The sequence below is a fragment of the Gymnogyps californianus genome, chromosome 1 (assembly GCF_018139145.2).
Source record: "Gymnogyps californianus isolate 813 chromosome 1, ASM1813914v2, whole genome shotgun sequence".
Lineage (NCBI taxonomy): Eukaryota > Metazoa > Chordata > Aves > Accipitriformes > Cathartidae > Gymnogyps > Gymnogyps californianus.
In genome coordinates this window covers 30,598,838-30,614,418 of record NC_059471.1, presented here as the reverse complement: position 1 = coordinate 30,614,418, position 15,581 = coordinate 30,598,838, and the positions used below count along the sequence as shown (strand labels likewise).

The 15,581-nt window shown below is 39.0% G+C and overlaps 1 protein-coding gene across 3 annotated transcripts in view; it reads left to right on the top strand.

The window, feature by feature from the left end:
* The window catches only part of FNDC3A (fibronectin type III domain containing 3A), a 127,874-nt gene that overhangs the window by 58,639 nt on the left and 53,654 nt on the right, over nt 1–15,581 (top strand). For all 3 annotated transcript variants that reach the window (XM_050895290.1, XM_050895298.1, XM_050895307.1), the window contains exon 4: nt 12,645–12,721. In XM_050895290.1, coding sequence (XP_050751247.1) covers nt 12,645–12,721 — 77 coding nt within the window. The remainder of the gene's footprint in view (nt 1–12,644; nt 12,722–15,581) is intronic.

The window sequence follows — 15,581 nt, the reverse complement described above, 5'->3', positions numbered from 1 at the left end:
TAAATACATCCCTTCTTAATCACTCGGTAACTGATGCACTTGGGTATCTTTCAGCTATCAAGGTATTCTAGAAATACTTGGCATTTCAGCGAAGCTGATCATCCAGACAACTCCAATGGCATAGGAAATCTGTATTCCAGAAGTGGTAAAAGATCAACAAGAACATGCATTAACTCTCTAAAGGAGTGTTGTTTGAGTGGTATCCCTGAACTGGGTGAAATGCAGTTATATACAATGCAAGGTCATGCATAAGATTAATAAATTATAAATGGGGATCTCCTCACTTGAAACTTGAGGAGGAGGAGGAAGAAGCAGGCAAGCTGTTTGACTTGCAAGGTAATACTTATCTCCAGTATAATGTATCTGTAAAGGTTACTGTGATCATAAAATGCATCAGGGCAGTTGTTGCTAGTACAGCTTGGGATGTTTAGTAGCATTTTGCAGGATTCTGCTGAGACTTCAACTGTAATTTGATAATTCATGTTTACAAAAGATGAAATGAAGCTGATTCCAGGTGTTGTAGAAAAGAGCTATTAGGATATTCAGGAGAATGAGGAGCCTATTTTATAAAAGGAGAGTAGAGGAGTTTGGTTTGTTTGGCTAAAAATGAGTTTTGTTAGGAATAGGTAAGTAAACACCAGGGATTTAAAAAAAAAAAATTAACAAAATTAAAGTTAATACCAGAGCTGGTTTAAAGCCCAGTTGAATGTCAAATGGCTATGAATAACTTTTATCTAATTACAAGAAACCTCCTGGCTACATAGGAGAGTGGTGCTTTAGAACAGCACTCCAGTGGGAGACATATGGGTAAAAGAACTGGCTGTTTTAAGATTGGTCTTGATGCTTTTATGTAGAATCCATTTATGATGGATCTTGATGTATGGTAATGGGGGAGAAGAATGAAGCTGCAGTTGCAGGTGAGTAGACTTGATTCATGAGGTCTCTTTCAATCCTTGAGCCCTGACGGTCCAGCAACAGAAAATTTAGATCTCCTGAATCCAGACAGTAGTGAAGCAATAAAAAGGTTTCTCCACAAAGGACACATTTACTTTCCAGCTATTAAGCAATTTTCTTGTCTCAGCTCCTTAGTAGAGGGATATATTGATCCATACATAATGTATGGTAAGGAGCTCCACCGTATGCATCTTTTTCCCTTTCTTCTGGTTTGGAATGACAACTTTTACATGTCTGAGCCAAGTTAGTTGTTTCATCCCTGGCCTCTTGTCTGGCACAGGTAAGTAGATTCCTTACATAGTTCTTTCTGGCTCTGAGTTCATTTTGGCTGCCAAAGCAGTGGGTGTGTTACTTTCTAAAACGTATTTGGTTACAGAGCAAATTGAATTTGAAGAGAGCACTGGAATGGCATAGGCTGATCTTTGTGTTTGGTGCCTGCTTACTGCTTTACCAGATACTTTCTTTCTGATAATACATATTTATTAACATTGTTGAAAGCTTTTTATCAACAACAACCTTTGTCATAGATGCTCTTAATGTTTGAGCTTACATACTTTCCCTGTGTGGTAACTTGCTTGAGATTTGGAGAAAATAATTCCTTGTTGAAGGGATCTGTAAAGAGTTCATTGTGGAGAATCAAGGAGCCTTTGTCACATACAACACCAAAAAGACCAAATTTTAAATTTCAAATGCTAAAACAAGTTTAAAAGATTTAAATAAAATTTTAAAAAGCCTTTATTAGCCTGTGATGATTGATTTTTTTTTAATTTTTTTTTTAGCTAATGCAGACCCTGAAAACACTTTCAAATCACTTTCAACAGTAAAATGTGAGGTTTGCAGTGGGAATTGGTTGAAGGTGTTTAGTGATCTGTATGATAGTAGAAACATTTCACTACAGAAGAGGCTGCAGGTGTTGGTATGGTGCCTTTCTATGTTGCTAAGTCTGACTGAGAACATCAGTTCTTTTTTATGTGTACCCTGATTTGGGGTTGATTTGGGACCAAATTTCTGCAAAGCTTTTTGAACACGAAAATTCTTGTGTGTTGACCTTAAGTCATTAGCAGAATCAGAAGTCTTAATCTAAATGTTTAAGTATTTATCATGTCAGCTGCAATGTTATTAAGAATTTTCAAGATCAGTAGTTTTTCAGTCAAACTTTTATTTCCACTGTCTTCAGAGCATCCCTTATTGGAGCTACATTCATAGGCTTGTCTTGCTATTGGTGAAAACACAGAGAAAAGTATGTCTGTGCAATGAACGGTAATCACAAGGGGTCATGTTCAGGGTGTTTGGTTTCCACCTTACTTCTAACTTAAGAAGCTTTTAGCTGCAGAAGTCTCAGACTCAGCCCAGGTCACCCACTGAATCATGACCTCATCCTAGCAAGCACATTGAATCCATTGCTTCTCCTGTTTTGACCGTGGAATTCCCTACATGCCTGTAATTGTGCAAAACATGAGGCTGCAGGGGGACAGCCAGAAGCCAGACATCAAAGACATGCCGGAGCAGAGACAATGTAGAGACAGTATATAAATGCTGCCTTTCTCTCTCTCCAAAAAGAAAGACTGTTTGTTTACTCGGGCTATACTACGTTTATCCCCAAATGCAAACAGTATCAGCAGCAGGAAATTGGTTAAAGCACTTGCCCAGAATTGAGGAGATCTGAGGTTTTTAGCTCTACGAAGTACCACAGAATCTGAACCTGCAGGTCCCCGATTCCAGCAGAGTCCCGTAGCCATGATGCTCTGGGGTGTTCTAAGTTTAGGCTTTTCTCCATGTCATCTTTTGGAGATGGGCATCTTCACCTCAAAGAAAGATAAGATTCTAGAGGGAAACTACATGGGAAGGCAATCTGCCTTTTTGTATTGATGTAATGGGGTTTCCTGTATGATTTAGGTGAAGTCCTGAGTTCTGGTTCCCGTTTTAAAGGCTGGCTCTGTATTTTCCATTTAGAAACTCTTGGATTACAGGAGTTAAGCATCTCTAGCATGGACAGGAGCTTAGTGTGTTGCATTCCAGTTTCTAGTGGCCCATCTTCAGCAGAGGTGACCCACGTTATTCCATGGTCTGCTGTTCATAGCACTCTCCTAGACATGAGCAAGCTGTAGGGTTAATCTGCTTGAGCATAGCACAGAATTTAGCCTACCTGCTAACTGAACAGGAAGACCTCCTTTTCCTGACGGCAGGAATCTAATCTTAGAAAACTTGATGTAGTCTACTGAAATTGGACAGAAGAGTGACTAGAGCAGGCCTGAACCAGGTATCTACTTGAGGACACACTGTGCTTAATGATTTGTGTCATTTGGTATGAGGTGGTTCCCTGATAAATGTGCAGAAGCACAGAGTTGTCCTCCAGAGGCAGCCAGTGAATCACCCTGCTGAAGCCAAGTGTTTGCTTTAGATGCTGCCAAGTGTAAGGTGTGTAACATCAGATGTTTTCAGTTTGGTCTTATGTGTCATTTGTGTTGTGTGATGATTGTGTAATCTGCCTGGGGCTTGTTCCCTACAGTTTGTGTCATGACAGAAGGATTTCGCATTACCAAATGTCACCTTTTGAACTGTCAGCTTCAGGGACTGTTTGCTTCAATCATGATTTGAAACAAAACTGTGTAATAAAGTGTTATTTCAAAACTGATTTCATAGTTTAGAAACCTACATCTGAACATTTGTTTGTGGAACTGCAATGTTGGTAGAGTCTTTGTTGGTGGACTCAAGTGAATGCCTCTAATGCACGCACAAAAATAATTGTATGCGGTGAGTGTGAAAAGAGGTAGTCCTGTAGGACTGAACTCTCTTTCCATTTCTTTGTATTGTTACAGAAGACCTTTTCTTCTGACCAGAACAGCAAACTCCCTTACCTAATGCAAGAATTACATCTAAGAGAGTAAAATTTCAGTGGAGCAGAGCTGTTGGGTGTGAGGGTTTTTTTTAAATCAGCAGTTATCATTAACCTTTTACCTTTACCAAGAACAAGATTTAGCCCTGTTTTTGCACCCTAGAACTCTAGTTGTGGAGCCAATGTCATTCTAGATTTACCTAGTTTTCCCTTTTTCTGCTAAATCATGTAGAATCCTGGATTATGGGATTCCTGGAAAGCTGAGACACCTCACGTCCTGCTAACTTAGTTTTATGTCTTCCAGTTAGGAATGACCACTCCCAAATTGGTCCCTGTAAAAAGATGCATGTGGTATTTATTTTAGATATTAGAAGGACTTCAGCTGCTTATAATAATTTTTGGTTTGCTTTGTTTTTATTTTAAATGGACCATCTGAATCTGCATTGTATTTGTTTATATAATTAGCTTGAAGCCTAAACAACTCAGAGGTTTTCAAATGAAAGTATTTGTTATTAGTAGATTCCAGGGACTCAGAGTAGTACGTCTTTAGAGGTGTCTGCCTTGGATAGAAATAAAAATTTGAGTTGGGCACTGAATTTTCTCTTGGCGACTTTTTCTGGTAATAATTTATTGCTTGAGTTTCTGACACTATATGTGTTGTAATACTCAATCACAGTTTGCACAAACAGAATTTTATTATATCCACAGTCTTCTGTGTATTTTCATCCGCAGTTTTAAAATACCTTACCCTAGAATTTGGTAAAATTGTTTCAGCATTTATATGTATGCTATTGATTTACTTAATCAATACATCATATTTGTATAAGTAATATTCAATAAGTCATATTCAAGTCATAATTTGTATGTAAATATATGTATACATACATGTGTGTGTATAATAATTTGGGGGGGAATATTAAGAAATTTGCACAAAGGAGGGTGGGCTTCTCTGAACGCCAGCTCTGAGACAGCAGAACATGCCAGATAATTTTGCACTCTAGTTTCAAATCAATGTAGCCAGATAAGTGTGCACAGAAAAAATAACTCATTAGTGTAATAAGTTGAATATAATGATGCCGAAAAGGCCTTTACAAGTGATTATACTACATATTTTCGTTTTTAGCACAACCCGGGGCGGGGGGAGTTGAAGTTAATGCTTGTTCCTTCCAAGATCTCTCTTCTCTGAATCAACACGCTCTTTTGTAGAAGTCACTGTCTACATGCCAAGAACTGCCAACTGTTGAGACTCACTTGTGCTGTTCACTCCCCTCTTAACCACAAGTAGCTATCAGTAGTAGTGCTTAACTTTTTCACTTTCCGGTCTGCAGTGCTATATGGCCAAAAAAAAAAAAAAACCTGATTAGAAAAACAAATTCTAGTGGTAACAACTGCTAGATGATTAAATTGTAGTTTATCCTGAATGTTGTGAATCAAATGGAACATGATTAAGCAGTATGCACAAATATTAAATATTAATCTGAAAAAGTTGCGGATCAGTACTGCTCAGCGTAAGTGTTAGGAAATTAGGCTCTCCTTGAGGAAAAAGCTAAGCAAATATGCGATGCATTTAGATTAGAATGAGCGCAGATTATTTTTCCTGCTAAGAATAAAAACATTTTCGTCAAAGCTTCTCTGTGTTAAGAGTGGTATATCACATTTGACTCCCTTTGAAATGCAGTGATTTATGGTTCACCTGATATTTAAATTGGAAGACTATGAGGGAGAGAGCGCAATTTTTTTACATAACTCTTCCACATAGTTACTAAATAATTACCCTAAGTCTAAACCTAAAACAGCAAAGGAAACGGAGCAATTTAACAATCTGTGCTGCACAGTACAAAGTCCGTGTTGTATTTCCACATTAGTATCTTTGATTCATTGGTACTTTTTTTTAACGAAGGAGGATAGAGTTGATCACTGTGCCACACAATTGCTTCAGAAAGAATGTATAAAAACTTATTGTTGGAGTATCTCAAAAGACTAAAATCATCCTTCTGCAAGCTCCCAAGTGTAACTTCATGTTGTGAAGTTTGCACCATTCAAAGGCGCGGGCTTGCAGTCTTTTTTAATCACAAAATTGTACTGTGGTCATTGTTTAGAAACAGGTGAAATTAAAGTACATTTAACATTTGAACATAGAAACCATTGTCATCACCTTTTTCCTTTGAAAGTCCACGAGGCCGTTATAAAAGAAAACTGATGGCTGTATTAATGATAAAGTGCTATAGGAACCTGTCATCTCTGCACTTTGCCTATGAGAAGGGATTTCACGTCCTTTTTTTTTCTGAATATGTACGTATGGTTTCATGGGCAAGATCAGGATCTGATTAGGATGTAATCTTTAGAAATACTGTAGTTAGGCTTCACAGATTTCTGCTCTCTTATCCATTATTCCAAAGTCTCTGTGGATGAAACTGATGCTTTTTTCCCCTGCTTTTGAAAGGAACTATGTGAACATTTTGCCTTCAGTTTTTCCTTGCATTTGCCAGCCTGTACTGATAGATTTTTGTAGCCAATTAATATATTTAAATTGATGTTGCTGCTTTGTCAGCTGCTGTTCCCCAGCCTTGATGGCAAAAGTAGACAGATGGGTGGGGGAAGGGATTGTTTTGTCGGGATGAATTTAGAGCATAAGGAGTATGTTAAATTGACAGCATTGCGAACTGAAGTCTTCTGATCGCCTGTGTCCTTGCAGTGTTCACAGTTCCTTCTCGTGCCTCTTCCCCAGCTCAGGCCTAACAGTAAGTTCTGTGTTTGCTTTTCTTTTTTGTTATTACTCGCTTTGGTTACATTGCACCTAGTAAATGTAAAGCTGATGATTCTTTTTGACGATTTTTTAGTGCCTGTTAACCTAAAGTAGTAATTTGGAAGTATTTTCCAGGCACAGCTTACAAATGTAGACCAATTGGTGGTAGTTGTTGTTACTGGTTTTTGTAATTAATTGTAGCTGCTGGGAGCGCAAAATAAAACTTTGAAGTCTTAGGCATTATGTAAAACACAAAGTGGTGCAACTATTTGTGGCATCTGGGACTATTGATTTACTGCAGCCCCTCAGTGTTAGAGGGGTGTGCTGCTACGTCAGCTGTGCGCTCCATTGTTTCAACTGCTGTGGCCTTTGTGTTTGATCCTGTCAGTGCTTGCGTCAGTGATGCATATCATTGCCTGCGTGATGTCAAAGTGTGGGTGTTCGGTTATAGAGCCATAGTTAACCTAATGTGCTGCAGTAAATCCTGAATGCTATTTCCTCCTGGGGATAACAGTGATTCATCACCGTTCACATGAGACTAATGCTAAGTATAGCAGTGTTCATGAGCCGCAGTATCCACATAGATTAGTATCAAAGTCATTGCAGCTTTCTAAACGCGAGGCCAGAAAATGTTTGTTTGCAACCAGATCTGTTTGCACACTGCCCTTCTTAGGTGTACACTGATTAGCAGTTCAGCTATCCTATGGAAGGACTGGGCTGAAGTAATCCTTTATAATTTAATTATGCTAATTAACGGCAAAGTTTTCAGCTAAAGAACTTGGATCACACCAGCCAATGACAATCGGTAGACTACAGGAAAAGCCAAAGCAGCAGTCCTCCGGGATGGCTAAGGAACCCTTCCTCGGCGGCGATGATGCCCCCGCGAAGGGCCGCCGCGCCCGCTCCTTGAAGCCCAGGCCGCCTCGCCGCTTGTGCCGACCGGCCGCTGGCCTGGCTCCCAGCCGCGGCTCGGGCAGGGCGGAGCGCAGCGGCGCGGAGCGGGCCGCGGGGCGGAGCAGAGCGGGCAGCCGCGCACCTGAGTGAGCCGCCCCGCCCGCCGCCGCCGCCGCCGCCGCCCCCGCCCCGCCTGCCGCGGCGCGCCGGGGAGCAGCCGCCCGCCCGGCCCCGGCCCCGGCCCCGGCCCGCCCGCTGCCCAACCCGAAATGAGCGGTAAGGTCTCCCGGCTGCCCGGCTCGGCCGCCGCGCTGAAACACAGCAGCAGGGCGCGGCGCTGCAGGCAGCCCCTGTGGCTGGCGCTTGTGCGGCAGTGGCGGATGGGGGAAAGCTGTGGTGGCTGGAAAAAAAGATGTGGGGAATCCGAGCGCTGCTAAACCCCTCTCTCGGTGATGCGCGGGCTCCGGAGAGGGGTGGCTGGCCGGCCCGCCGGGCCTGGGGGGCCGCGGTGGCCCCGAAACCGTGAAGGGAGCAGAAAGCCTCTGCGCTCGGAGGCCATTACGAGCCCGGGTTCTATAAAAGCAGGGCTATGGGCGGTTGCTGCCCCGGAAGAGCATTCGCTCACGCAGGCGGTGAGCAAGTACTGCTTTTGCGCTGGAAATCCAGTGTGTGCACCTTTGCTGGGCGCTTTAATGAGCGACTTAAAATGGAGCGATGCTTAATGGTTAAAGTAAAAAGAAATCGTGTACCTGTTGGGCAGGCGGTGGCGGTATCCTCAAATTTTCAGGTGTTACTATGTTTAGATCAGTTTGTCACGATCCTAGCAATTATGCAGCGCTGTTAATTTTGCTAAACGTTTATGGTAGCTGTAATGAACATAATGAGGTTTTTACAGTCTGCTCAAATAGGCATCTTGGAGAACTCCACCTGCTCTTTCTGGGGGGGAGGTATTCCTTCCGTTGTTGGGATTTTTTAATGTATTTTCTGTTTCAGAACACATTCCAAGTTTTACGTGATCTTTGATAGGCACCTTGATTTTTTTTTTTTTTTTTAAACTTAGGACAAAATGCTCACATAGAGATTTTACAAGTTTTCCCTTTCCTAGTAGTGAAATAGCAAATTTCAGAATAATAAACTGAAAGTGTGGTGAAACATCTGTTTCTTGGGTTCAGTTGAGTTAAATAAACCTTTATTGTGTTTGATGAGTCATTTTTCAAGAATAAAGTATAAAACACAGCTATGTGTTTGTTTTCTCTGCTACAATACTTCTTTTCTGCTTCTTATATAAGGGAACTTGTATACCTGAAAGCATATAGAAGATTCGAGACCTCCTCTTAAAATGGTCAAGTCATCAACATTCATAATATAGTGATTTGGATGAAGTCAATTCCATTTATGTGCAATATAGAAAATTAGATGTTTGCTTAACGCAAATTCCTGATGCTGTTGTTTGCTGGTACTTTATAATCAGTCTCACCTCATGGTAAAACACACTGGCTTTGTCATGCACCAGTCTAGCCAATATCTAAAAGCATGAAAATTCCTCTTGCAGTGTATTTCACTGAAGTAGAGCCAAGATCTTCACATTAGTAGTTTTTAAAAGGAAAAAAAAAATCTGCTTTTATAGCATTATTAGCATTTTATCTTTAGATACAGGAAAGTTTTTTTTAATTTTTGCAGGTAGTAATATGCTTTCTGTCAAGAAATCAGTAATTTCACTGTAAAGGAGGCCCTATGTTCCTTAAAATATATAAAGTCTGCCAACTTTTCTGCCATGCTTTCCATATTCTTGAATGTTCCTCTGCAATGTGACTTCATTCCACAGCCACTTGGAAATCTAGTCGGGCGTAAATTAGAGTTCACCCTTACATCTTGAATATTAAAAATATATTTTCATTAATTCTGGAACTTAAAAGTGCTAAAGATGGGATGCAAGTTTTCAGACTACTAATTTGACTCTGTTCTAACACTGCAATAATTTTTCAGGTTCATACATTGCCTTTATGTCTTTATTTTTGTGACCGCTAGATTATGGGTATACTGAAAATGGCTTTGTGGCTCAACCTTTGTACTGGACTGGAGATAACTGCTTTTTTTTGTTTGTTAGAGAGATTAAAACACTAAATAAGCAAGCTTTAAAAAGATTATTAAACAATATTCTTTAGACATTTAAAGCAAAACAAAACAAAAAAGCCAAACACAGAGATACCTGCCAGTTCACAAAGAAACAGGCTGTTCAAGTTCCTTCATCCGCCGAGGACGTTGAGTTTGCTGTAAAAAGTTCAAGTAACTGTGGTCTTAATTCTCAATTTACATAAAACTTACATAGTTTTAAATTCTGAGTTTAATAAAAGTGTTAGTGTTTTGTATTCATTGTGGAAAAACTACAAGTAAGCAATACAAGAGACAAGCTGTGTAAAATCCACCTTCTTATGTAAGAATTTAAACCGTTATTTGGTTGAATGGCAACTTAAAATAAATATGCTTCCATTACCGTTGACCTTTTTAAATTTATTGTAAGCTAATGCTCTAAAGCACTTTTTCAGCTTCTCTTTTTCTGCTTTTCACTTCACTTTCATTTATTTTTAGCACTTCATACTCAGGAGAAACTTTCACTGAAACATTTTTGAGTTTCTGCTGAGCAAAAAGACCCGAAGAAAGATCAGTTCTCAATTCATAGCTTACTGTAGTCCTTATATTCTTTGCTGTTACACAGTTCAGTTAATCTTTCAATTAAGACTTTGTTCTTAAAAAGTCTCTTCACCCCCTCCCCCAGTTGTGGGTTAACACTTCATTGATAATAAAGCTGTGATTCTTTTTAGGTAATACATTTTTAAAATTCTGTATCTTGTTCTAAAGAAGTCCCTATAGTTTGTGTAATCAAGTTGCATTACCTGCTACTTTTTTTTAAAGAATGCTTTTTGTTCCTTTTCCCCGCTCTTGGCATTTGGACATAGTTACCTTTATTTTTCTTTCAAGTTCATACTTATCAGAATGAGGTGTGCTAATCTTATATACCGTACTTTGCATTTACTTAGTATTTTCCATTTGCAGATCTTAACTGAGTTTATAAAACATAAATGTGGAACTATGCCCTTTCAGAAGTGTTATTGAAACTTCACTAAGAGTTGGATTGGTGCTTTTGGTAGCTTCACTACACTGCATTGGAAATTTGGAGAATGCAGCCTGGAGTGTCTGAATCCCAACCTTATGTGCTTGCCACAAAACCTGGTCAGATGATATTGTGTTTTAGTTTTTCTTTAATAATTAAACTTCAGCGATTGTTGCCTTGTGTATTTTAAACACAAGAACGTAAGGACATCCGTAGGCAGTCCCTCTTGAAGCCTGTGCCAACATGTTTGCTCTGATAGAGGCCAGTATGAAATACTAAAGGGAAGAGCATAAGGATAGGGCAGGCACACAGAAGTGAGTTCCTTGTTTCGAGCTTCCTGAACCAAAAGTAACACTTGGATTTTTTACAGCTCTTAATGGATTACTTCTCTCAACGTAATTTCTTCTGAACCTAACCTTTAGTTTCCACAATGTTCTTAAAGCAAGGAGTTACACAATTTAGCTGTGCATTTCATGAGAAATTCCTTCATCTGTTTTAAACCTTTTACCTGGTGACTTAATTTAGCATCTCTGGTTCTTGCACATGAGAAACTGTAAATAATCTGTCTTCCCATTTTTAGGCAGTTTGTGGGTGGGGGTTTTTTAAATAGGTCTTTTACTATTCGTCTGCTGCCAGTCCTTTTACATTTTAACCATCTTCAGGTGGAAGAATCCTGGTGTCTTTAATCTTTCCTAATAAACAGGTGGAAAGCCACTGTAAATTTCTCTTTTTTTGTCCTTTTCTAGTTCTGTGGTCTTTTTGAAAGGTGGAGACAAACATAGTGCTCAAAGTATTGAGGTACAGCGTGGATTTATACCATAGCATAATAATCTTTTCTGCTTCTCTGTTCTGTTAGTAATGATTTTTAATGTTCTCTTTCTTTCTGCGGATGCCACTGAACAATGCTTGGCTGGTATTTCCATAGAAATATATGTAGTAACTCCATAGTCTGTTTATTTACAGCTAATTTATGGCTTATCACTGTAAATAAATACTTCTGGTTTTGTCCAGGTGCATTACTTTGCACTTATCAACAGTATTTCTTCTGCTTTTTTATCATCTGGTCATTGAGTACTGCGAGATCCTTTGCAGCTCTCTGAGAGCATACCAAAAATTTGTCACCTCGCTGTTCATTTCCTTTTCCAGAAGTTCTGTTAATACGTTGAACCAGGTTCTCCTTTGCATGCCTGTGGGACTCCTTTGGTCACTCTAGGCACTTTGAAAGCTCAACATTTACTTCTCTCTGTTTCCTGTTCTCAAGCCAATTAGTTATTCATGAAAAGTCCTTTTCCCTTTTTAACCAAAGGCAGCATTACCTCTTTAAGAGTCTTTGAGAGAGATTGTCAGAAGCTTTTTGAAAATTCAAGTATGTGACAGCATCCCTGTGCACTTTGAAGGTATCAGATCTTCCAGGCAGTACTTTATCTACAAATGCCGCCTTAACACATTCCTGTTGTGCCATATTTATCTAAGTGTCTGTGAACTCTGTTCTTTCTGGTTTGCATGGTACAAGGATCATCATGGTATCACAACTTTTCCCGTTAGTAGGAGTAGACTTACTGGTTTGTAACACACTGGCTTTCCCCTGGGACCTTAAGTTAGGGTCCTGTTTGCCGCCTCCCACTCCTGTGGTACAGAGACTGCTTTAGGTGATAAGACCATAGTAACAGAGCAGCGATTTTGTAAGTAATTTTCTTTACAACTCTTAACTGAATATTATCTGGTTTCAGCAATTTGTTTCAAATATTTTTTGTTTCGTTTCTGTTTTAAAGCCTCTTCTCTTGTCTTTTCATCTTGGGACACTTCTTTTGACTTGTCAGCTGTTAAGAAGTTTTGACATAAGCTCTTCTGTGAGCTTACTGACAGAGAAGGGAGAAATATCTGCTGGTGAATTTTTTTAGTTTCATTTCTGTTTTTTTTCTAACTGTTTCTTAGGTTTCTGAGAGTGCCCTTTGCTATAATTTTATCTGTATAGTTCATTGCCTTTGTTTATCCATGTTATCTTGTATGTTTTTCACAGAGACTTTGCAGTTCAGTATGTTCTTTCAACTTTCTCAAATTATTAAGTGGTGCTGTACTGAATATTTCTGTAACCCATTTAGGTCCTGCTCAGGTTCCAATGATGTCCCCAAATGGTTCAGTGCCTACTATTTATGTGCCTCCTGGATATGCCCCACAGGTATGTCCCTTCATTCGATTCTTATTTTATTTCTTTTCATGCAAATTATGGGAGTAGAACCATAATAGCTAATTCAGTAAATTAATGTGTCAAGTTTCAGAGTCACTGTGGTCAAGGAAGTAAACAAGGGGAGATGTCCCATAGTATCTCTGTGATGGGAGGCTTCTCACGCTGTATATGTGCCTCTTTAGTTATATATTAACTACTTACATGACAATAACAAGCACAGTTCCTTGCTGAGTTCAGGATCCTAATGGACTAGATGCCCTCTGAACATAAAATACAATCATGACCCAAATAGCTCATTGTGCAGGACCTGTACTGATTTCTGTGTTAGTGGATGTTTTCTTTTGGCACCAGTATAATTTTATGTACGTACATAGTTCATGTCTGGGAAGTTCCCTGCAGGTGAGGAGTAAAACAGATCAGTTAGAAAAAGTGTAGCAAACAACATGGAAAAAATGTCAGCTGTCCATTTGGGATAAATTATCATATAATACATGTTTCCACAGCTTATCTTAAAATGGGGCTGTCATTTTGTCACTGCTGTGTGATTCCTAATTTAGATGCCTGAAAATTAAATGCAAGCTAGATAACCTGGACATCCTTTAAAGTAGATTAAAAGGATGGTTCCTCTTGGCTGTTTTTGACACCTGTATTATAATGAGATGTGTGGCCTTCTAGATGGTGTCTCTTTCCCTCAACTATAGAACAAGTCTAGGGCTTAGTAGGTCATACCTGGAAGTTAGAGCAGATGAATACCACTCTCCATAATGAAGTCTTTCTCATGATGTTCTGTTGTTGTGACCAGTCTACCTCTGACTCAGTGTGCATCCCATGGTGTACACTGAGAAGAGACTACAACACGTAAAATGCAACCGAAAACCCCACAGTGTCTAGCAGATGTTGGACTAATTATCTGAAAGACATAAAAAAATTGTCCTCTAGCAAAAGAAAAGGCTGTTAGGTTAGGCATACTATAACACTCTGTGGTTTTACCTTTCATCTGTTGAAAGCTGGCTGATAAGTTGATTCATGTGTTCTTCATAGTTGAGTTCCCAAACAGGCAGAAGAATAATTAAAAAAAAAATCATGAAAGTCCATTTATCTTTAGGTCATAGTAAAAAGTCTTGATTTCTATTAGAATTCATTTTTAAAGAACTGAAAGAATTTTTGAGATAAGTGAAATTCGGAATGTTACCGTATTTCTTATTTAATTTCAGTTGATGAAGTACTTAATATTTAAGAAGTCGTGTAACCTGTGCCAATCTGAATAATATTTATAAAATGAATTTATCCTTCCTTTGAGGGCAGCTTGCAGCAGACAGGCTGAAGGACTGGGCATTGTGAGGCACCTTCAGTTCAAAAGTCAGAGAGCTGTGTTTGCACACCACCTGCTTGCACTAACAAGCTCCAATGAAAGGCTAACGAGTGTGCCTCGCATCTATCCAGCTCAGAGTACAGGTAGAATGAGCTCATGTCTGCTGTTTTCATCGCAGTAGAAATATCATAGTCCAGGAAAACCTGTAGTTTATAAGGCTTCTGAAGTATTTACTGCTGACAAAACATACCAGTCGTTGTGGTTTATGATGGGAGTTCCTGTTACAAGCCAGAAGATTTGATAGTAGTCTTGCAAACAGGAAAGTCTAACACTATTGAGCTAAGAGTTATCCCAGACTTAATGCAGTCACAGCCAAGTAACTTATGTGGTTTCTTCAGGCATAGTATATTTTTAAATGTCAGCAACTGCAGATATATTTTGAGAGAAACTAGAAACCAGCTAAATGTCTAAAGCCATCAGTCTGGAGGAACAACTTCAGCATAATAATCTTTTGTCCATCCATTTTCATTTAGTTCTGTTATGCCTATGCTTGCTTCAGTTCCTGTTTGGCAGTGATACAGCATACTGTCCTCTGTTAGAAGTTCAGGATAACTACAGAATAAAGCATATTTATTTTTCTTATATCACATAAATAAAAAGCAGTTCATAAGTTGATTTACTTTTCCCTTCCTCTTCTTTTGGAACTGTAGTTGTAAAACGCTGAAAGAAAGCACATCTTTATTCATTCTCTCTGAGTTGTCTATATTCACTGTCTGTAGTGAGTTTTCCAGTGTTGTTTGGTTGGTTCACTCAACCAAACAGGCCTATGCCAGAACTACATGTTTTGCTAGCACAATTAGGGTAATAGATAGCTCGTTTACTTTTTTTAACTTATAATTATATACTTGACATGATGCTCTTACTGCTTTTTGGAGGGTTTTTATCTGTGTAGTTGCCTGGCAGAGGCCTACTGTTGAGTTGATGTTTGATTTAGAGGCACAGTTAGAGACTTGTCAAACTCATCATTTTACACTATTAAACTTAAGGTCCCTACTGCTATGAATTGGGTATCTATTTCTGAGTTACTTAGGCTATTTGCAGACCCAAGAAAACAAATAAATTATAAACTAAGTAGCCTGGTTTTTTATGGAAGCTGCTTCCTACATAATGTGAATCTACTCATAAAATCATGATAAATAGCAATTTTCTTTTTTTTAAGCAAAAAGGACTTAAATAATTAAAACTACATTTCAGTGTTTAGAGAATTTCATTGGACAGCAGAAGTTCTAGTCATATTTACTGCTGTTAATATATCCTGCCTTTAGGATACTACACAGCTATGGTTGCACAGATATGAAGAGTGTTGTCTTTAGTGAAATTACTGTTTCCCAATAAGGGACAATTTCTGTATACTGAAAATAGTCAGCCCATTTTTTAAAGTTACACAGTATGTATGTGTATTAAAACTGGGTTCACTTAGGTCATTTATATTAATTTCCATCTCTCCATTTATGTAAGTAAGGTGGGATCAGCTCCATT